Source organism: Capricornis sumatraensis, chromosome 4, assembly GCF_032405125.1.
Source record: "Capricornis sumatraensis isolate serow.1 chromosome 4, serow.2, whole genome shotgun sequence".
In the NCBI taxonomy this organism is placed as follows: domain Eukaryota; kingdom Metazoa; phylum Chordata; class Mammalia; order Artiodactyla; family Bovidae; genus Capricornis; species Capricornis sumatraensis.
In genome coordinates, this window is record NC_091072.1 from 74,724,245 (window position 1) to 74,745,996 (window position 21,752).

Here is a 21,752-nt window from a genome sequence, read left to right on the forward strand (position 1 = left end):
GAAGAGTCACATGATGGAATCTGCCTGTAGCTTGGAGAGTGGCAGGCAGGGTTGGAGGCAGAAGGACCAGATAGACAGAGGTGGCTCAACCTAAAAGGGTGGTTGCAGGAATGGAGAAAAGGGAACAGATTTGAGAGCTGCCTAGGTAGAGGACTTACAGGTCCAAGTGATTAGCTGGGTGTAGCAGGCTGGGCGTTACAGCTGACGGAGCTGCTGGGTGGGTGCCTCCAAGGCTGCCATGGGGGGTGCCCAAGAAGGAGCAAGGAAGAGGACAAGTTCGACTCTAACCTTCTGCGTTGGGCATATTTCTGAACGTGTCTGCCCAGTAGGCAGTTGGTTATTCAGGTCTGAGGTTGAGAAGGAGATTCTAGATCAGAAATATGGGTGTGCAAGTCCTGAGCATCTGCCTGATAAAGGGAGTCCTAGGAATGCCTGAACCCACCCAAGGGGAGTGTGAAAGGAGACAGCCTGGCAGAAGAGACCGAGTGCTGAAGCGGGTGGAGAAGGAGTGACCGAGGGAGTCAGGCGGGAACCCAAGGCTGTGTCACTGTGGAACCAGGGCAGCAAGTGAGAGACCAGATATTGAGAAGCCAGGAAAGACAAGGATGGACGAGCGTCAGCTGGACTCAACAAGGTCATAGTGATGTTGCAAAGATAGCTCTCGTTAAGCTGGGGCTCAGGCTGGTTTGTTGAGGAGTAATCATGAGATGGAGAAAATGCCTTGAACAGCAACAACTTTTTCAAGAAGTTTGGCTGTAAGGCTGGGTGGATAAAGTCGCAGCAGCTAGAGCCATGGAAGGTGTTGTTTAAAGATGGGAAACAGCTGAGGAGGTGTGTGAGGGAGAAGTGGTGGTCAGTGGTAGGACAGGGGAGGGTGTGGGACCCAGAGGCTTGGGGATTAGTCTGCAATGAGAGGAGGCACAGGAGGGAGCGCACAGAGATCCGTGACGTGATGTTTTCAGGTGGCAGACAGGGAGCCAGGGCGCCCCACCTCATCCCAGATCTTTCTGGGACACATCAGGGCAGACCAGGCAGGAGAGTGAGGCAGCCTGGGAGGTTTGAAGCTGGAGGAGGATGGTTGGCATTGCTGCCATAGGGGATGGGTGAGAGAACTGAGGAGAGAGATGGGGAGGGATGACAGGTGCCATGTCTGAGGGCACATTGGGCACTGGAGACCATGCACTGGTGTTGGCACCAATCTAGGTAGGCATGGGCATGCCCCACCCTTGGGTCCTCAGCCCTCATCTCCCGCCTCCTGGACTGGCCTCCACTTCCACTGCTCTCCAGAAAATCTTCAACCCTGCATCCTTGTCTCTGGGTTTCACTTGAGCTTCTTGCCAGTCTCCTGGTGGACATGGCCACCTGATCCAGAAATTCATGCCATAGGTACTTCTCACTGTGCCAGGTGCTGGCAGGAAAAACAAGATCGTTACAAGTAGCAACAGGTCCAGGGAAAGGCCTGAAGGAGGCAGTGTGGGGTAGTGGTTATAAGCGAGGACTCTGGGGCCAGAATGCCTGGGTTTTAACCCTGCCTCTGCTGTTGTGGTAGTTGTGTGACCTTGGACAAGTCGGCTGGCCCCAATGAGCCTCACAGAGATGATGTGAGGATTATATTAGTTAATAGTCATAAAGCATGTAGTTCTCTGGCTGGCACATAGAGAACACTATATGAACTCCACATATGAAACTACACATATACGCCTATATCTATGCGCGCATGTGTGTGTGTTCAGTCATGTCTCATTCTTTGCAACTCCGTGGACTGCAGCCTGCCAGGCTCCTCTGTCCATGGAATCTTCCAGGCAAGAATACTGGAGTGAGTTGCCATTCCCTATTCCAGGGGATCTTCCCGACCCAGGGATCAAACTTGCATGTCTTGTGTCTCCTGCATTGACAGGTGGATTCTTCACCACCAGGCCACCTGGGAAGTCCATGTTTGTGTATACACACACACACACACACACACACACACAAGTTATATTATCTGGAGGAAAACCACTTTGGATTGGGTGGTTAGCTATCCTATGGCACCCAAGATTCATGATTTCTAGAAGTAGGCTCATCTTTCCTCTCTTTTGGAACTGGACTATCACCCTGTCCGTTGCAAGGTTCTAGGATGGTTGTGGGCTTAACCAATCCCTGCCCCTGCCCCGCGGCACCCTGCTTGTTGTCCTGTGGGCAGAGAGTGGGTTGAGCAGGCGACGGAGTGGAAAGGCTTCAGGAAAGACCAGCTGACTCCCCCGTCTGTCTCTCGCAGCGCTGTGTTCTTTGCGACCTACCTGACCCTGGCCTGCTGTTCTGGACCCAGGTAAAGATGGTGGCGGGGGGAGCTTGTGGGAACATGAACAGGGTCTTGGAAGTTCTGGCCCCAGTCCTGCCTGCCACCAGTGCTGTGCACCCTAAGAGAGCCCCATTTTCTGGGCTCTGTTAAGCAGGCCTGCCTTCCCCCGTTTCCTTGGCACCTCAAAGGTGGGGGGAGGGTGAGTGGACAGATGGGGGCCTGTGGGGATGTGCCCCAGGAGCGGGGGTGAGCTTGCGGAGCCCCAGTCTGTGCTGCCCACACCACCACTCTCCTCTGAACTCGGCGGCTTGCCTTACAGGAGGCATTTCCCCTGGAACCTGATCCTCCTGACCATCTTTGTAAGTGACGCGGGGGTGTCTGGGGACAGATGCTGTAGTGATGGAGGGAGCAGGGGTGCAGGGTGAATTTCAAGGGCCAGGAGTTGGGGACAGCCAAGATGAGGTCACTGAGGGAGGCAGGGGTATTTTCACCCCACCTTTTCTTCGAAGACAGTTCACCCTCTCTTTCCAAATGAGCTTTCTCTCTCCACTCCAGCCACTCTCTCTTTCCACTATGATTGTGTTTTTAAGAGGTTTGTGTGGGAAATCCTAGAGCTGTGGGTGACAATGGGGATGGTCGTAGGAAAGGGGAAGAGAAGGGCTGCAAAAGAACAAAGGCACAGCTGGCCCAAGGCCCGTTGGGACCTCCTTCCCCAGATGAAGTCCTGGAGGTAAGCGCATATGCACAAAGCAGACTCAGAGTTGAGGGGTGCACACAAGGGGAGGCCCTTGAAGGTGTCTGGGCCCCACCATTCCCTCACGCTGTTCTCCTTTCAGACCCTGTCCATGGCCTACCTCACTGGAATGTTGTCCAGGTAAAGCGGATCGGCAGAATGGGGGAGTTGCCCCAAACACTATCCCTCCTGGGAGCGCTGCTAGGCAGGTGTTGGGGAGGGGCAGGCAGGTAGGAAATGCTGGTTTCAAGCCCACTCCTCCTGCACTCTACTGGACAGTGCCTCCAAGACCTGGCCAGGCTGGCGGGGTTGGGGTGGGAGACGGAGGAGAGCAAGGTGACACCTCTCAAGCTGCAGCTGAAAGGACCCCAGATTCATGCTCATGCAGTTCCCTGAAAGCCACCTCCATATACCAGCACAACCCCCCCCACCACCACCTCTTCAGGATCCTTCTAACAGGATTTCGAGTCTTAAGCATGTTGGGAGGTTGGGTTCTAGTAGAAAGGAAGGGGAGGCAGGAGAGGGAGGATCATGGGAAAGGAGGGAAGGTGGGGCCCCCACGGTGGTGGGATCAGGTCCTTGCAGAGGCGGGTGGGCCTGGGAGGAGGGCTGGGGGAGACCAGAAGCCCTGCCCCAAAGCTGAGCCCCTGCCCGCGGGTCCTGCAGTTACTACAACACCACGTCTGTGCTGCTGTGCCTGAGCATCACGGCCCTCGTCTGCCTCTCGGTCACCGTCTTCAGCTTCCAGACCAAGGTCAGCTCTGGGGTCCGTGGGCCCGGGAAGGCAGGTGGGGTGCAGGATCTGAGCTTGGATCCCTGGCTGGGGAGAGGTCACAAGGATGAGAAGCGTGTGGGGAGGGCACCTGGAGTGGATGGGGAGGAATGCCAGATTCTAGGGTGAGCACTGGAAGACAGCCTGCCATCGAGGCCTCAGCCTTCTGGCCAGCGTGCTGCCTGGCCAGGGCCCCCAGGAATGCCAGGCCGCCCTGTGCAGGCCTGAGGGGCCCGGCAGCTGACGCTCAGCCCGTCCCTGCAGTTCGACTTCACATCCTGCCAAGGTGTGCTCTTCGTGCTGCTCATGACCCTCTTCTTCAGTGGGCTCATCCTGGCCATCCTCCTGCCCTTCCAATATGTGAGTCTGTGGCTCTGCCTGCCTGCCGTCCCTGGGGATAAAGGGGGTGGGATTGCTGGCCCGAGGCTGCCACTTCCTCCTGCGCCCTCCAGGGAAGGCCCGGAGCCAAGGCCTCACAGCCTGCCATCCAGTCCTGCCCCTCCTGGCACCTTCCGTGGGCTTGTTGGCAGTGTAAGCAAACACAGGCTTTTCTTGGCAGGTCTGGGCACCTGCCTGCTCCACAAGCCACATCCGGCTTCACCTTTCCCATCCTCCCCGCTAGGGTGAAGGTGAGGCTGAGGCGGAGGGCTAGGAGCTTTTGCAAATCCTAGGCAGGGGAAGGGCTCTGGAACTCCATGGGGCTACGAAGCCCAGAGGGGCCCTGAGGACAGGCCTCCTGGGACTCTGGGGGGATCAGTCAAGTCCAGAGAGCCAGGATCTAGCTGGCCAGGCAGGTGGAAAGTGAGACGGCAGGGCTTTAAGCACACCTTCACCTCATGAGGGGGTCCATGGGAACAGTCGAATCTCAGCTCTTTAAGTGTCTGGCCTGCCCGGGAAACCCAGCTAGGACTGCTCGGGGCTCAGTGACCTCGGCTGAGGCCCAGGCACTTGGGCTGCTGCAGGTGGAGAAGGGGAAGACCGAGGGCATCACAGGATGGGGTTTGAGTCCTGGGAACCCAAGAGAGCAGCTACTGGACCCCTGCTGAAAACCCAGTGCTGTGCCTGCCCCCAGGCTCCTCTTGGTCCCCACCACCCCTTTTCTTCCAGGCCAAGAGCAGCCTTCTTCACTGCCCCTCCCTTACCCCATCCTGCCCAGGCCCCGGGTATTGGCTCCCAGTCCAGGACATCAGGATTGGTTCTGGCATTTCCTTGGCTCTTCCCAGGATCCTGTTGACGAAGGGAGGAACCGGAGCTGGCCTAGGGGCCCTCTGTGTATCTAGGATGGGGGAGGGGGTACAGGAATGGGCCCAGAGCGTCAAAGAACCCTTTATTGACCCAGGTCAGGCTCATAGGATGCCTGTGTTTCCAGGAATCTTCTGGGGGAAGGCCCTACAGAGGGCATGGCTGGTTTGGCACCTCTTGCAAGGTTTCCACACACGGCCAGGTGCCATTGAGTCCCCCCGGGGGAGCGGAGGTTGGGAAGCGGGGGCAGACAGTCCCATCAAGTTCAGCGACAAGGACTCTGGGTGCCCCTCCTCCCCCCGACTAAAGTCTATCCGCTTTCCTCTGAGACCCTCACCTCCACAGGCAGAGCCAGGGAGTCCCGACAGGGGGACCGAAAGCACAGGAATGAGTGCACGCTGGGAGGAGGGCGCAGCCTCCGGCCAGACTCAGGCTGGGAGGATGACAGGGCCCCATAGGATGAGTCACCCTGGGCCAGCCTCAGCCTGGGGCTGTGTGTGGAGCGAAGTGCTGGCCAGTCGGGAGCTCCCCTGCCAGCCCCTCACAATCACTGTTATTCTGGGGCTCCCCTAGCCCAGAGGGTTAAGGACCTCTCGGTCTGGGGCTGGGTTAGGGGGGCGGTGAGAGAGAGGGCCCCCCCCCGGGGAGGTCTGTCCTGCACCCTCCATTCTCAGGACTAACCCCTTCTCCCCTCCCCGCTGCCCCGCACCCCCACCGCCCACCCTCACCCTCCCTGAGTCCATATTTTTGTCTGCCTTGCAGGTGCCCTGGCTCCACGCAGTGTATGCCGTGCTGGGAGCAGGCGTGTTTACATTGGTGAGTGTACCCCCCGGGGCCCCGCCTTCTCAGCCCCCCCCCACCTCCTCAGGCCCCTCTTCCGTCCCTATCTTCCTCATAGTCCACTCCTCTGAACCCCCATGGAGTGTCAGTGGGCAGGGGCGGGACTCAGTGCTGCTCAGGTCTCCAAGACAGATCAGCTGACCTGTGCACGGGCATGGAAGGTTGAAACAGCAGAACTGACACTTTAAACAGAGCTGGGAAGGGGTACCCCTGGTTCCTGGGGAGAGGCTGAGTGTCGCTTGTGGGAGCAGGAAAGTGAGGGTGTCCCCACCACATGGACCAAGTTAGCCCTGGCTGTCTCCTGGAGGTAATCTGGGAAGACTTCTTGGAGTAAAGGAGATTCCAAGTACTCGGTGACAGATGCATTTAGACTGAACATGTCCTTGGCTGCCCTCACCGAGCTGAGAGTGTTGATGATGATAATGATAACGATGGTATTTAATATTTTATTGAGCACTTACTTCTCCCACAGCAAGCTCTTCACATACACTAACTCCTCACCGTAGCTCTATAAAATAGCTTCTGTTTTTCTCAAATTAAGATGAGGAGCTTGACCTCAGAGACTTTAAATCCCTCCCCAGGTGGCACTAGTGGGAAAGAACCTGCCTGCCAACGCAGGAGACATAAAACAATGAATGGTAAATCAACTAGCGTGGCCTTGATCAAGACTAGGGCACCAACTCATCCTGGTTGACCCAGAACTTTACTGGTCTCAGCACTGAAAGTCCTCCTTCTTGGGGGGAAACCCCCTGGGAACTGCAAGCTTGGACAAACCAGGATGGTTGATTATCATATGGCACTAATTGCTCTTGGTTCCGGACCAGCAGTCTTTCTTACAGATGTGTGTGTGTGTGTGTTTAGTCGTTCAGAGACATCCGACTCTTTGCAGCCCCATGGACTGTAGCTTGCCAGGCTCCTCTGTCTATGGGGATTCTCCAGGCAAGAATACTAGACTGGGTTGCCATGTCCTTCTCCAGGGGATCTTTCTGACCCAGGGATCAAACCCACATCTCCTATATCTCCTGCTTTGCAGGCAGATTTTTTTTTTACCTGCTGAGCCATCAGGGAAGCCCTTCCTGCAGATAGTACCTGCTGAAGACAAATCTCAATGAAAAGGATGGGTCAGGGGAGTCAGCCTAGGAGGAAAGGAAGCAGGAGGGTCAGACTGAGGGGAGTGAGACTGGGGAGGCCAAAGAGAACAGTGTTTGCAGGGACAAATGGAAGAAGAAGAGGGGTCCAGGCAGGGCAGAGTGGGAGGAGGGCAATCACTGAGGGAGGGTCAGGAAGTGTGCTTGGCTTCTTGCTGCTGCAAGTGCGTCAGCTGTGCGGGGAGACTGTGCAGACAAGTAGGGTTGGATGAACAGTAATCCCTTAAATTTGTTTAATAATCATTTGTTATTAGAAATAATAAAAACAATCCCAACTATCGGTTCCACCCTTTCCATTTTACAAAGCACTTTCACACATATTATCTCATGGGATCTCCATCACATCCCAGGGAGGGAGGCAGTGCTTCTGTTAGAAGACCTGCTTTCTAGATATACCCGAGGTCACGGGTGTTAAGGGGCTGGCACAGAGTCCCACTGCCAGTAAAGGGCAGATTTAGGGCAGGACCCAGTTGTCCTGGGCCCAGCCTGCTGCCATTTCCAGAAGCCCCATCATCCCCCTCAAAGAGGAGAACTTCTATTGGCTTGAAGTGGGGAGAGGCTGGGGCGATCTCTCTGGCAATGTTCTCCCTCTTTCTCTTGCACCATCTGTATTGCCCTTTCTACTGGATTTTTTCCATCAGCATAAAAACAGGCTTTAATTTCTCCCAACTGAAAAAAATAGCAACACAAAAAACCCCCAACTCACATCTGCCTCTAGTCCCCCTGTTTAGAGCAAAGCATCTTACAAGGGAACCTGTGCTGCCTCCAGTCCGTCTCCCTTCCTCCCTCCCTTCTCTCCACTCCATCATTCCTGTGTGTGCTTAGTCGCTCAGTCGTGTCTGACTCTTTGCGACCTCATGGACTGTATCCCGCCCAGCTCCTCTGTCCATGGGGATTGTCCAGGCAAGAATACTGGAGTGGGTTGCCATGCCCTCCTCCAGGAGATCTTCCCAACCCAGGGATCGAACCCCAGTCTCCCACATTGCAGGTGGATTCTTTACCATCTGAGACACCAGGAAAGCCCATGAATACTGGAGTGGGTAGCCTATCCCCGCTCCAGGGGATCTTCCTGACCCAGGAATCGAACCCCGGTCTCCTGTGTTGCAGGCGGATTCTTTACCAGCTGAGCTACCAGGGAAGACTGAATCCTCTTTAAATGTTCTCATCAGGGTCCCCGGTGGGCTCCCTGTGACTGAACCCGGTGGTCATTTCTCAGTCCTCACCTTGCTCTACTCTCAGCAGCATTTGGTACAGTTGCTCATGCCCTCCCCCCAGAAGCCTCTTCTTCGCTTGGGATCCAAGCACCAGCATCTGCCTCTGCTTTCATGGCTCCCCCTGGTCCGTGTCGCCATCATGTCCCACCTGGATTCTTGACATGGCCCCCCGTGGGTGCTGCCCCACGGGGGATGGGTGCAGTCTGTGCCAGTACCACAGCGGTGGGAGGGATCCTGTTCATTGTTAAATGAGGTCAGATCATTTCTGCACTTGGAGAAGGAAATGGCAGCCCACTCCAGTGTTCTTGCCTGGAGAATCCCAGGGACAGAGGAGCCTGGTGGGCTGCCGTCTATGGGGTCGCACAGAGTCGGACACGACTGAAGCGACTTAGCAGCAGCAGCAGCATTTCTGCACTTGGCCTCCAGCAGTCGCTGCCCACTGCCCGCAGGCCCTCCTGACCTCACGGCCTCCCGCTCCTGCTGCAGCCACAAGCATCCTTGCTGCTCCCTAGGATGGCAGGCTCACTGCCAGCCCCAGGCCCCTGCTCCCATACTTGCCTCTGTCGATTCCTTCTGATCTTCTCACCACTCCCCATCTCCTCTCCTTCACGTGTTTGCTTTGTTTACAGTCTTGTGTGCTGAGTGTGTTTATACACACACACACACACACATAGGCATGCCCACAGGTCGCTCCCTTTATTTCTCTCCATCGCACATCTCTTCCTTTGACATACTGTATGTTTTTCTGGTTTGTTTATTTATTGTCTCCGTCCAGCAGAATTTAAGTTCCTTGAAGGCAGGGATTTGGGTCTGGCTGGCTTGTCGCTGCATCCACAGTGTCTAGAATAGTGGGTAGCTGTTCTACCCACAGCCTAGGGGCTCACAGCAGGCACCCCTAGATGTTTTCAAGATGAACGGACTCTGGAGAGGCCAGGTCCAGCTGAGGCACTGTCAGACTGAGGCACAGAAAGCATGACTGCACAGCTGACTTAGGCATCCATCTCCCGTGAGTCACAGGGGAGGAGGAACCTTTGCACCTAATTACCCATTAATGTTTCATTAGGAGAGCAACACTCTGACTCTCCTCGGTCAGGCTCATCCTTAGAGTCATGTAAACAGTGGTCAGGAGCAGTGGCGTCAGTCGCTCGGCCCCATCCCCTGCCCTCTGTCACCTGGGTCAAAGGGAGGAAGACCTGCAGCCCATCCGTGGTGTGGGGAGGGTTGAGGAGGGGCCACTGGCCTCATTCCCCTCCCTCCCTCTCAGTTTCACGTGGATGGAGGCCCACAGAGGCCCAGCCCCATAAGAACTAAGGTTCCCGTGCCTTTCCACTAACCTCAACTCAGAAGGCCCTTGACCTCAATCTGATCCTGCTTCCAGCATCACTTCTGTCCTTTGGAACCTGTAGTCCAACCTATCCCCAGAACCAGTGCCCAGCACCCCTGGTCTCTCTATCTGTCCATCCTGCCTTCTCCTACCCTAGCCTTTGGCGAGGTCTCGTCACTGTGAAGGGCGCTCCAAGCGCTGCAGCTAGGCGAGGATGTCACTCCGCGATCCCTGCCCCTCTTGCTGCCTCAGGGAGGATGTGTGAGAAAAGAGGGACGAGACGTGCTAGAGGAGGGCCCAGCCCCCGGTGAGAACCGCCCCAACCCCACCAGCCTGGGACTTGGAAGGGCTGTGAGAAGCAAAGGGCTTTCTCCTACAGACCTCAGCCCTGCCCCTGAAAGACTGCCTTCTTGGATAGCAGGCCTCCCAGCTGGACTAGGGGGAGACTGGGGAGATGGGGAGCCAGGGTCTCCTAGGGCCGTGGTCCTGCTGGCAGGGGTCACCCCTCCTAGGCCTCACCCTGACTGGCCTTGGCACATTCTCGAGAGGCTTGGATTTTTCTCTGTCGCCCTACCCTGTAACCCCGCTCTGGGCACCAGACTCAAATGCCAGTGGAAGTGGTGAGTCAGTCGGAAGTTTCTGGCCTCAGGGTAGCCCCGTTCTCCTCTCCCTTCTATTGCCCCCTCCTTGAGTGCATTTTTGTAGAAGCTGATGGAAAGCGAGGCAGGGGAGCATGAATGGGTGGGCTGGGGTGGTGAGGCAAGGCGCAGGGGCTGGGACAGAGCAGGACAGCTGAGGCAGGGGGAAAGAGAGAGGGAGCGAGCACGCAGGGCCTGGACAGCCGCCTTCCTGCTGTGGCAGCCCCTCTGTACCTGCATGACTGTGGGCAGGCGCCCTACCTCAGAGCTGATCCTTCTCTGGGGAAGTGAAGTCTCCCAGTCCCTGAAAGCATGAAGCCAAGCCTTGATACCTGGGGAGAAACCAGGAATAGGACTTTAGGTGACAGGCCCGGTGGGAAGAGAACTCTCTTCTGCCTGTCCCGCCTGGCCAGTTTCAGGACCTCTGGCAACATTCGCTCCTGGGCTTTAAGGAAGATGAGTGAGAAGCTGGATTCATGAGTAGGACAGAGGCTGGGAGATTAGTTAGGGGGCCGCTGCAGTGCCCCAGAGTCAAGGACAGGGCGGCCTGGAGCACTTGCGTGGTCAGTACAGGATGCGTCAGGGCCTGATGGTGTCTGGGTGAGTGCAGCTTGGATGGGAAGATGCTCTTTCTGTAGAGGGGCTGGGCCTCTAGTTCTGGGTATTGACTCCTGGCCTTTGAGGGGGCATTCATAGCCATCTGTCCTCAGTCCCCGGGAAGGACCGTGAGCGCTCAGAGCTGGCAGGGACCTTCCTGTGCTGAGACCTAGAGAGAGCACAAGCAGACTTACACACCACATGCCTGCATACCACACACACGCATACCATACACACGTCACACACATACACCACATATACCACATACACACACGCACCACTCACATACACACAAACCACACACAAACACACACACCATACACATGTCACACATACATACCACATATACCACATACATACCTACACACATCACACACACGCACCACTCACATATACACACACCATACACATCACACACATACACCACATATACCGCATACACACCTACACACATCACACACACACACACCTCTCACATATACACACACCACACACAAACACACACACACACACCATATGCACGTCACACACATACACCACATATACCACATACACACCTACACACATCACACACACCACTCACATACACACACCACACACACACACACACACCATATGCACGTCACACACATACACCACATATACCACATACACACCTACACACATCACACACACACCACACTCACAAACACACACACGCTCACTATACACATCACACACATACACCACATATACCACATACACACCTACACACATCACACACACCACTCACATACACATACACACCACACACTCACAAACACACACACGCACACCATATGCACATTACACACATACACCACATATACCACATACACACCTACACACATCACACACATACACCACACACAAACACACACACGCACACCATACACATCACACACATACACCGCATATACCACATACACACCTACACACATCACACACACACACCACTCACAAACACACCACACACTCACAAACACACACACAGACACCATACACACATCACATATATACACCACATATACCACATGCACACACATACACACACCACATGCACACCATATACACATCGCGCACATACACCACACATACCACATAGATACCTACACATACCACACATATACACTTACCACACACACATGCACACCATACACACATCACACATGTACACCACACATACCACATACACACCTGCACACATCACGCATACACACCACACATATATACAACCACACACACACGCCATATATACGTCATACATCTATACCACATGTACTACATACACACCTACACACATCACACATACACACTACACACATACATGCCACACACACATGCACACTTTACACATGTCATATATATACATACACCACACATACCATATGCACACCACACACACACACACACACACACCACAATCACATACACACACCACACACACATGCACACCATACACACGTCACACATACATACCACACATCACTTACACAACATATAACACACCACAGACACACAGACACACCACACGCATGCAGTGTTGGCTGCCAGGCTGGAAGAAACACCCCTTTTTCTGATTCTCAGCTCAGCACTCTTTCTATTCTGTCTCCCTTTCCATTTCACAGATGGAAAGATGGAGGCCTGGAGAGGTCTGTCCCCTCACATGAGAAGGGTCCAGAGAGGCCTTCTCAGCCTCTGTCATCCGGAGGCTGGGCTTCAGGCAGTCTCTTCTTCCAGGTCCACCTGGGAATCCGTGTGTCCTGGGAATCTTCCCCAGTCTTTGAGAGGCTCAGGGAAGAGACCCAGTCTGCCCCACCCCACCACTTGCCCTGCTTTTCTCATGGGGGCTACGGTAGATGCCCTGCCTTCTTCACAGTTAGAGAAACACTTTGAAAAGTAAAAATGGCCACACAGACCTGAGGCAGGGATATGATTTTCTTTCAGACTTTATTTCATTTAGAATTTGGCGACTCTTTTGCCTCACTGGTTTCCATGAGCTTAAGGGATCCAGTGAGAGAAGCTTCTCTGTTTGGCAGCCCACCGTCTGCCACCACAGCAGCCTTGATACCCCACCTGAGGCTCATCTGAACCCTGGAGGCCAGATGAATTCCTCAGAGGGCAGGAGGAGGGAGGGTGGATTGACCAGTAATTGTTCCTTCAGGGGGAAAGTACACTCGTGCCCCACTCCTGCACCTCACCTCAGTCTCACTTCCTGAGACACTAATCCTCGAAACCAACGCCCTGCTCAAACCAAGCCCTTCAAACCAACACCCTAACTCGGAGAAGGTGAAGGAAGCCCCCTGCCCCAGGGCTTGTGGACTGAAGGAGGGGTGATTAAGAGTCCCAGTAGGGCTCAGGGCAGGACACATGTACACGGGCCTGAGTGGGGGGTGCTTGCAGGAGGCCTTCCCGGGAGCTCTCCAAGTGACCACGGGCATCCCACCCAAACCACAGTCAAGGCCTCACTCATCCTCTTACCGCTGTGACCTTTGGGCAAGTTACTTGATCTCTGTATGCCTGGTTTTTAAAATGGGGCTAATATTAACTGTTTCACAAGGCTGTGGTAATGCTTAATAATATATAAATGGAAAAAAGAAAACAGCTGAGCACCTGGAATGTGGTAGTTTCTCAGCTGCCCTGGGAGCTTTCACTCTTATCGTACATGTTAACCTTGTAGTTCAGAGCCCAGATTTTGGAGCACAGTGTGTGTGTGCATACTAAATTGCTTCAATCGTGTCCAACTCTTTGCGACTGTATGGACTATAGCCTGCCAGGCTCCTCTGTCCTTGGGATTTCCCAGGCTAGAATACTGGAGTGGGTTGCCATGCCCTCCTCCAGGGGATCTTCCCAACTCAGGGATCGAACCTTTGTCTCTTAAGTCTCCTACGTTAGCAGGCAGGCTCTTTACCACTATCGCTCCTTGAGAAACCCTTGGAGCAGAGTAGATGGGTTCAAATCCATTCTCTGCAACATTTAAGCTGGGTGGATTGATTGAGTCATGTCACTCTCTGTACTTCTGTTTCCTTATCCATAATATTCAGATAATAGTTCCCACCTCATAGCTTGTAACTTGTAAGTGAATCAGTATATACAAAGCACTGAGAAAGTACCTGGCATGTCATCAGTGTACAATAATATTACCTGTTAGTAGCTGTCAGTTGGAGAAGGCAATGGCACCCCACTCCAGTACTCTTGCCTAGAAAATCCCATGGGTGGAGGAGCCTGGTGGGCTGCAGTCCATGGGGTCACTAAGAGTCGGTCACGACTGAAGCAACTTAGCAGCAGCAGCAGCAGTTGTCAGTTGCCCAAGGTCAGAGGCAAGCTTTGAACCCAGGTCTATGGGACTGCCCAGTCCATGTTCTTGAGGTCTGTTACATGCACACTCTTCCTTTTTTACTTGCCTTCTCACATTGCTCCCCTCTTGTCCCGACCCTGTCAGACCCTGTTCCTTTGGTAGTGGTGGCCCACCTGAAGGTGCTCCCCAGGACTGCAGCATGCAGAGGTCATCTGTGCTGTTTAAACTTTAAAAAAAAAAAAGAAGCAGAACTGCTCTTTTATTTAAATATTAATTTATTTCTTCGGCTGCACTGCGTCTTAGGTATGGCATGTGAACTCTTAGTTGCAGCATGTGGGATCTAGTTTCCTGACCAGGGATTGAACCTGGGCCCCTGCCTTGGGAGCTCAAAGTCTTAGCCACTGCACCACGAGGGAAGTCCCCCGTGCTGTTTAAACTCTTAACACCCAAGCCACTGAAGACAAGAGAAGTATCTTCTATGGGACTGAAGCAGATCTCCACTCAGCTGCCCTCTCTCCGTCCTACATCCCAACCGAGGGCATAAGGGCTTAAAGCTGGCAGTTAGTCTTTTTTCTCTGGAATCCTCAGAGCCCAGTCTCACCTTTTAGCCCAGAAAGTGAGGAGCAGGTGGGCCCAGCGCTCCCTGCATCCCCTCAGGTAGCCCACTGGGCTCTTAGCCATGAACTTTGGGTACACTTTTCTTCCCACCTCTTCCATCCTTATACACACACACACACACACACACACACACACACACACACACACACCACACACCCCATGCCCCAAAGTGATGTCACACAGTGGAAAGAGAATGGAATTGACTGTCCTCTCAGCTGTGTGAACTGGGTGAGGCACTTGCATTCTCAGGGCCTCAGTCTCCTCAGTTCCATGAGAGAGATGATTATGCAATATCTGCCCCAGGGGCTGGTGGTGAGAATTAAATAAAAGGGTTCATGAACTCTCCTTTTGTGTTACTTTAACCCTTCTTTTAAAAATTCTAATATATAGCATGTGCATGCATGCTTAGTCACTAAATCACGTCCAACTCTTTGCAACCCCATGGACTATAACCCACCAGGCTCCTCTGTCCCTGGGATTCTGCAGGCAAGAAAACTAAGTGGGTTGCCATGCCCTTCTCCAGGGGATTTTTCAAACCCGGGGATTGAATACATTTATTCATATATTTCATTTTTTGAACCTTAAATAATATATACAAAGCAAATGTCATCAGGCCATATCCTTCCCTGCCTTCCCAGTGGTAATTGCTGTGGTTAATTAATTGTCTTTCCTTCCAGACCTTTCTATATGCATTTTATGGATATATGCTAGGTAGCTTCTATGTCATAGGTTTTTTGTTAAGTAAGGGGGCTAATGTGATATGGATTTTTCTGTCAGTTGTTCATTTCTCATAATAGATGTTATGAGAGATATTTCTGCCTCAGCACAATTGATCAAGTTTGGGGTTGTTTCCAGGGTTTCTCTGTTAGAAGCAACGCTGCCTTGAACAGCTTTGGGTGTGCTGCTGGCATTTCTGTGGGATAGACATGGTCCATGTATTATTTTTTATGCTGATTCAACCCATTCTAACCCCACCTTTTTGTAGTCGGTGCCTGTTCATTGGTGGCTCTGAGCTGCCCTTTCCCTGGCATGGCTCCCTCAGAGCCTCTCCAGCTCACCCCTGGGAGGGTGGCAGACACAAGCCTGGGCACCACAGGATCAGGCCAACTGTGTGGCCTGGGGGGTCCTGGCCAGGTCCAGCCCTGACCAGTAGGGTGACCCAGGAGAGTCTGCCTTTGTCTTCTGTGCCATCTGCACATGCCTCCTCCCTCCCTGCAAGCCCACCCCAGCCCCACTGTCTCTTTCAGGATGTAGGAGACAGGTAATCTGGTTCCAGCTGGATAAGTGGCCATCAGCAAGTCACTCACCTGCTCTGAGCCTCCCTTCCTTCTGTGTAAAATAGTGATGATACTATCCACCTCCTAGGGTGAACTGGGCAAGTGAGATAAAGGACGAGTGTGTGAAGACTGCTCAGATGTAAGTTAATAGCGCCCCCATCCTGCTCCTACCCCTGACCACCATGCCCCTCTTGAAGGGTCTTATATCCAGCTGGCTCGCAACTTAAGCACCTGCTGTCATTTTAGGTGTTAGCGGGCAACTGAGTTGTTAGCTCTCAACTGAGATCTTGGCTGCCAACTAAGGTGCTAACTATAACCAAGATACCTGCTCTCAGCCAAGATGTTATTTAACAGTGCTCATCACCCAGGGAGATTATCAAGTTATTTTCCCCTATGTGCGTCCATGCTCATAGTATAATCTCTGATCATGTTTTTTGCTCTCATTAGACAGTGCTCTGAAGGCAATTCCCTGTAGCATAGTAGATGCTCAGTTTAAATATTGTTGGGAATAAATGAATGGAAACCCTTCAGCTGGCTCAACAGGCATGAAGTTGCAGTGGTGGGTGGTACTGGGCTGTGGAGTGGAAATTTGGAGCAAACTGTCCCACATAGCCCATGGAGATCAGCATCCATGGCCTTGCGCCAAAGGCAGGGACAGCATCCATTTCATCCCTCTTTTCTCGAAGAGAAGGGCTTCCCGGTGGCTCAGACAGTAAAGAGTCTGCCCACAGTGCAGGAGATCTGGATTCGATCCTTGGGTCAAGAAGATCCCCAGAGAATGGAGTGGCAACCTACTCCATGAGATAGAGGAGACTGGTGGGCTACAGTCTATGGGGTCACAAAGAGTAGGACACGACTGAGTGACTAATACTTTTCTCCAAGAGAAAAGCCAGCTGGCTGTTCTAGGAGGCTCCTTGGAGAACAGCCCCCAACCACCCCTCCAAACAGGGTCAGGTTCAAGCCTTCTAGGTTGAGAGATTTGATTTCATTAGCTCACCCAGGGGTGACCAGGCTCTGGGAAATCAACCAAGCAAGCAATGATTGGTAAGCCAGATCGGCAGTTTATTAACTTGTGCTGGCAGTCGTGACCACTGAGCAGCCAGGAGGATTTGGGTCAGCCACTCTCCTTGCTTGTTTTCCCTACGCAAGGAAGCTTTCTTTACCTGGGAGTCCAAATCGAAAAGAGAAGGAGCAGAGTAGAATGGAGTGAAATGACACTAAAGAATAATAAGTTGATGCCACATTCACTGTCAGACATCAACCCTGAAAACCACACCACGGTGCGGTCATCATTACCATCCCATTTTGCAGATGAGAACACTGAGGTCAAGTGGGGGGTGGCTCCGAGGTATTAAAGCCCAAACCTAGGTGTTCCGACTCCAGTCAGTCCTGTGTTCTTGTGCCTTGAACATGGCCCCCTCAGCCCTGGCTGTGGTTCTGTTTGCCTGCTGCGAAGGCCACCCAGCTTCCCCTGGCGACAGTTCTGCTTCTTTGATGAGTGGCAGGAGACACCTGCATCTCAGCACCCCGTACACATGTCCTCAAGAGGGCACCTCTCCTTCTGCAGACAATAACAGTAAATCCACACTAACAGCCACATTCATTAAGTGCTTACCAGGTGTTAGACACCTCGCCAGGTGCCTTGCAAGCATTATCTCACTCTCACAACCACCTCAGGAGGTGAGCACACTCATCTCCCTTCTGCCGAGTTGGACTCAACGGCTCAGAGCGACTGAATAGCCTAGCCCAGAGTCCCAGAGTGAGTGAGTGGCGAAACTGAGACTGGAATTCAAGCCGGCCTGACTCTCAAGCCCATACTTGCAATCACCCCCACCTCCCCGCCCTCAAGGGTGACATGCTTTGATGTCCCACAGGCTGGAGCTGCTCCCTGTTGGAGCCTCTGGCCCCTGGGCTCCGGCCTCTCTCCGTTTCCCTTTGCCCCACTTCTCCCCATGGTGAATTCCTCATTCTTCACACCACCACCCTCACCTCCAGGGCTTCCCCAGGCCCGCTTCATCTAGCAAACCCCTCCTCATCCTGCAAGCCCCAGGTAGAGTCACCTCTTCTGGGCCACCTTCCTCCTGCCCAATCAGCCCTAATTATGGCATTTCCGAGGTTATATGGTAATCATCCGTAAGTGCCCACCACTAAGTGGTGAGACCCTGAAAGCAGACATGGCATGGTGCTCCTCGTGGCCTCTGCAGTTCTGAGCAGGTTACTGGGGCTCTCGGGGGAGCCTGATTCCTGGCAGAAGACACAGTAACCCTGCGTAGGGCCCATAAACCACAGAGCAGAGCAGTTCAAGGAGGGGGCTCTGGAGTCAGCCTGCTTGGGTTCTGATCCTGGCTTTGCCACTTCCCAGCTGTGTAACCTTGGTTATGTACTGAACATCTCTGGGCCTTGGTTTCCTCTAGGAAAGGGAGAATCATTACTGGATACTGATGTTATTAGGATGAAGTAGGTAATGTCTGTAAAGCACAGAACAAGTGCCTGTTCCCTGCTCGCTGTTACACAGAGGATTTATTGGTCCTCTAAGAGTAGGGCCCTGAGGGGAATGGCAAGAAGACTATGCTTCAGCTTGAAGGTCCCCTCCTCCAGGAAGCCTTCCTTCACACCTGACACACTCACATAGGTCAGGTTCCTGATATCAGCCCCTGGTGGCACTTTGGGTTTCTCTTTGGTTACTCATCATACTAACAATTACTTTACCCACTAGACTCTGAGGTCTGTGAGGTCAGGGATCTTGTCTGTCTTCTTTGCCACATCAGTGCCTGGCACATAGTAGGTGCTCAGTAAATAGGTGTCAAATTAGGGATGGAAGGTGTTGGGAAAGTTCTCAGGAGGATCACTGGGCAGCCAGGCCGCAGGTAATCACAGTATTGGGGGTGGGCCTGGTTGCTCAGTGGTCAGTGTCAGCGACCAGACTTTCTGACCTCTCTGTCTCTCCTCCTCTTTCCCTCAGTTCCTGGCATTTGACACCCAGTTGCTGATGGGTAGCCGACGCCACTCGCTGAGCCCCGAAGAGTATATTTTTGGAGCCCTCAACATTTATCTAGACATCATCTATATCTTCACCTTCTTCCTGCAGCTTTTTGGCACCAACCGGGAATGAGGAGCCCTTCCCACCCCCTCCTTCCTTCAGAGAATGCCCCCTTGCTGGTCCTCTGACCCTCCCTGTGCTCCTGCAAGCCGAGATATAAAGCTAGCTGCCAGCCCAGCCTTCGGCCAACCCGCTCACTGTCCTCAACCCCGCCCTCTGCAGCTTGTACCCATGCCGCCAGGGGCCCTGCGGAACCCGATCATACTGTCCCCTGTGCCGCCCCTTCCCCCCCGTTACCTCTCCCAAACTGGGACCATTGAGGCTGGAGGCCCCTCTGGGTTTGAAGACCCAAGGGATGCGTGGGAGAAGCCCAGCAGGATTTCAGATGTGGGAAAGAGGCCCCAGGAAGCCCAGCTGAAGCCTGCAACCCTACCACGATTCCTCCTAGGGCCACCCACAGTGTGAGACCCTGGGGCACACTGTCCTGGGCCCAACCCCTGCCTCCTCTCCCTCCTTCCAGTTTAGGCTTTGGCATTCATAAGGAAGTGGTGGGGAGGACAACTGGGAGACAAGATGTGCCTGCTCCACGGAGAGGCAAGGGTACTGGGTAAACAGTATGGCTGTCCCAGGCTGCCCAGCCTCCCTCAGCTCTGGGACCAGGGGCTTGTTTTGGGCACTTGGGCCCTGGGGCAGAAGAGAGGGGCAGGAAGCCAGTAACATCTGTGTTTGCCTTGTTCTACACTTATGGGTCACAACACAGCGCTGCTAGGGCAGGAGGTGGGTGTAGGGGGGCCCTGCTCCTAAGTGGAGACCTGTCCTGAGATTCCAAGGGAGCAAGCAGCCAACCAACTGGGCTCTCAGCATCGCTGACTCTCCCAGACTTGCGTCCTCCTGGGAGATGTGGCAGGACTGAGACGGACGTCCTCTCACTGTCTTCTCTTAAATCCCCAGCCCGCTCTCACACCCTGAGGCTGAGTAAGGGCTTGGGCGCTGGAAGACTGGGCGTTCTGGGAAAAGGAGATTTATTCTGGCTGCTTGACCCTGCGGCAGCGGCCCCCCAACCCCACCTGACCCAGAAGGAAATTGGGCCCTGCCTCCAGCCCTTCCCCACGGCCTTTCTGCCCATCTTACCTCCAAAACCTCCCTCATCCACTGCCAGTTGCTGACTTATCCTCAGCCAGGCCTCCTGAGGCCTCCACTGGCAGTGCCCGTGTGTCTACTCCTAGCTTCTCTGACCACTCAGTTCAGAGGTCCAGGCCATTCCACTCCTATCTCCTCATCTCTCCAATTTGGAAACCGTCCAGCTGATGTTAACAACCAGGGCAAGTCCCTCCGGCTGGTCTCATGTGATGGGCTCGGGTCTCCTTATCAGCCTCCAGGCAGCTGAGATCTCAGGCAGACTGTGTGCGTCAGCCACCAGCCCCCTGCAGGTCTGCTGGAGAGTGGACCAGGGGGCCACACCTGGGGGAAGTGTGCAAGCTGCCTTGGCTGGTGGCTAACTCAGCCAGTGGAAAGTTACTGGGTGGAGTCAGGGAGGTTCACAGTGGATACCTGGACCCTTCCTTGACTGCCGCCTCCAGGGTTGCCTCTCTCTCCACATGCCAGTGGCTCTCTTTGCCCCTGGGGAGGGTAACTAGGTATGTTATCTACGTATTCCCAACACCTCCCTCTCCATCCTTCCTATCTCCAACTTGTAAGAAATATTGTAGAAGCATTTGAAGCTTTGTTCCATCTTGGATGTGAGGAGAGAGGGAATCAAGAATGGATGGTGGTGGTGCTGGTACGTGAAACAGAGATAACAGAGCATGGGTGGGATGCTCCCTGTGTGTTGTCTAAATTAACCCGTTACAGCGATCCTGCAATGGAAGTGGCACGGAGGAGAGCTGAGGTGATGGAGAGGCTTGATCCAAGATCCTACAGCTAACAGACTGGATGGCGGCCGGAATGAGACTGAGTGGTCAGGCCCGGACAGCTCGGGGGAGTCTGTGGTCCTGAGTACCACCCCTGGCCTTCCATCTCCCCCCTCCCCCGCTACCACGACCGGATTTGCACTCTATAGTTTCCAACGTCTAGACACAAGCTGGGAAGGATTCTGGTGCCTCATTGCCAAGGGGCTCATGGTGTTAAGCAAGTGATTCTTGCTAACTATGATTCAGTTTTTCTATCAGCAAAAGGGAAGACCGTGGCCAGAGTGCCACAGGGAGGGGCACCGGAACACATAATTGCACTGACTTTTTTTAATCACCTCTCCTCCGAGGTCCCCTTGATTCCTCTTCTGATTTCTAGTTTGAGCTCTAGAGGGGTTATCTCCTCCACACCTTGCCCTGTAATTTTCAGCTTGGCCCTTGGTCATACTTCTCAGAATCCACTGATCCAAGCCCTCCTCTTCATAGGACAGTTCATGACACTGGGGATTGAGAAGCTCTTCTGAGGCTGAGCTCCGAAAGCACGGGGAGCGGGAGGCAAGCACTCCCCTCAGCCTTAAACGATGGTGAGGGGGCCATTCAGGGCCCCTCAAAGCAGAGTGTGCTGCAGAGGCCCCTGTTCTGGGTCCTGAGAGGGTGACCTGCTGGGCCGGCAGCAGAGCCAGGGCTGAGGCCCCTCCATTCCACCTGCACTGAAGCACGAGGAGCCTGGGGACACCTGAATGGATCTTGGAAGGAGGAAGGGCGGGGACCAGGAATGCAGGATTACGAGAAACAGAGAAACCGA

General features: G+C 53.8%; 1 protein-coding gene across 1 annotated transcript in view; it reads left to right on the forward strand.

The window, feature by feature from the left end:
* FAIM2 (Fas apoptotic inhibitory molecule 2) overlaps positions 1-19,112 on the forward strand; it is a 30,478-nt gene extending 11,366 nt beyond the window's left edge. The window contains exons 6-12 of the mRNA XM_068972011.1: positions 2,258-2,308; positions 2,601-2,640; positions 3,118-3,155; positions 3,681-3,768; positions 4,051-4,146; positions 5,791-5,844; positions 18,963-19,112. Coding sequence (XP_068828112.1) covers positions 2,258-2,308; positions 2,601-2,640; positions 3,118-3,155; positions 3,681-3,768; positions 4,051-4,146; positions 5,791-5,844; positions 18,963-19,112 — 517 coding nt within the window. The remainder of the gene's footprint in view (positions 1-2,257; positions 2,309-2,600; positions 2,641-3,117; positions 3,156-3,680; positions 3,769-4,050; positions 4,147-5,790; positions 5,845-18,962) is intronic.
* Positions 19,113-21,752: the final 2,640 nt, after the last annotated feature.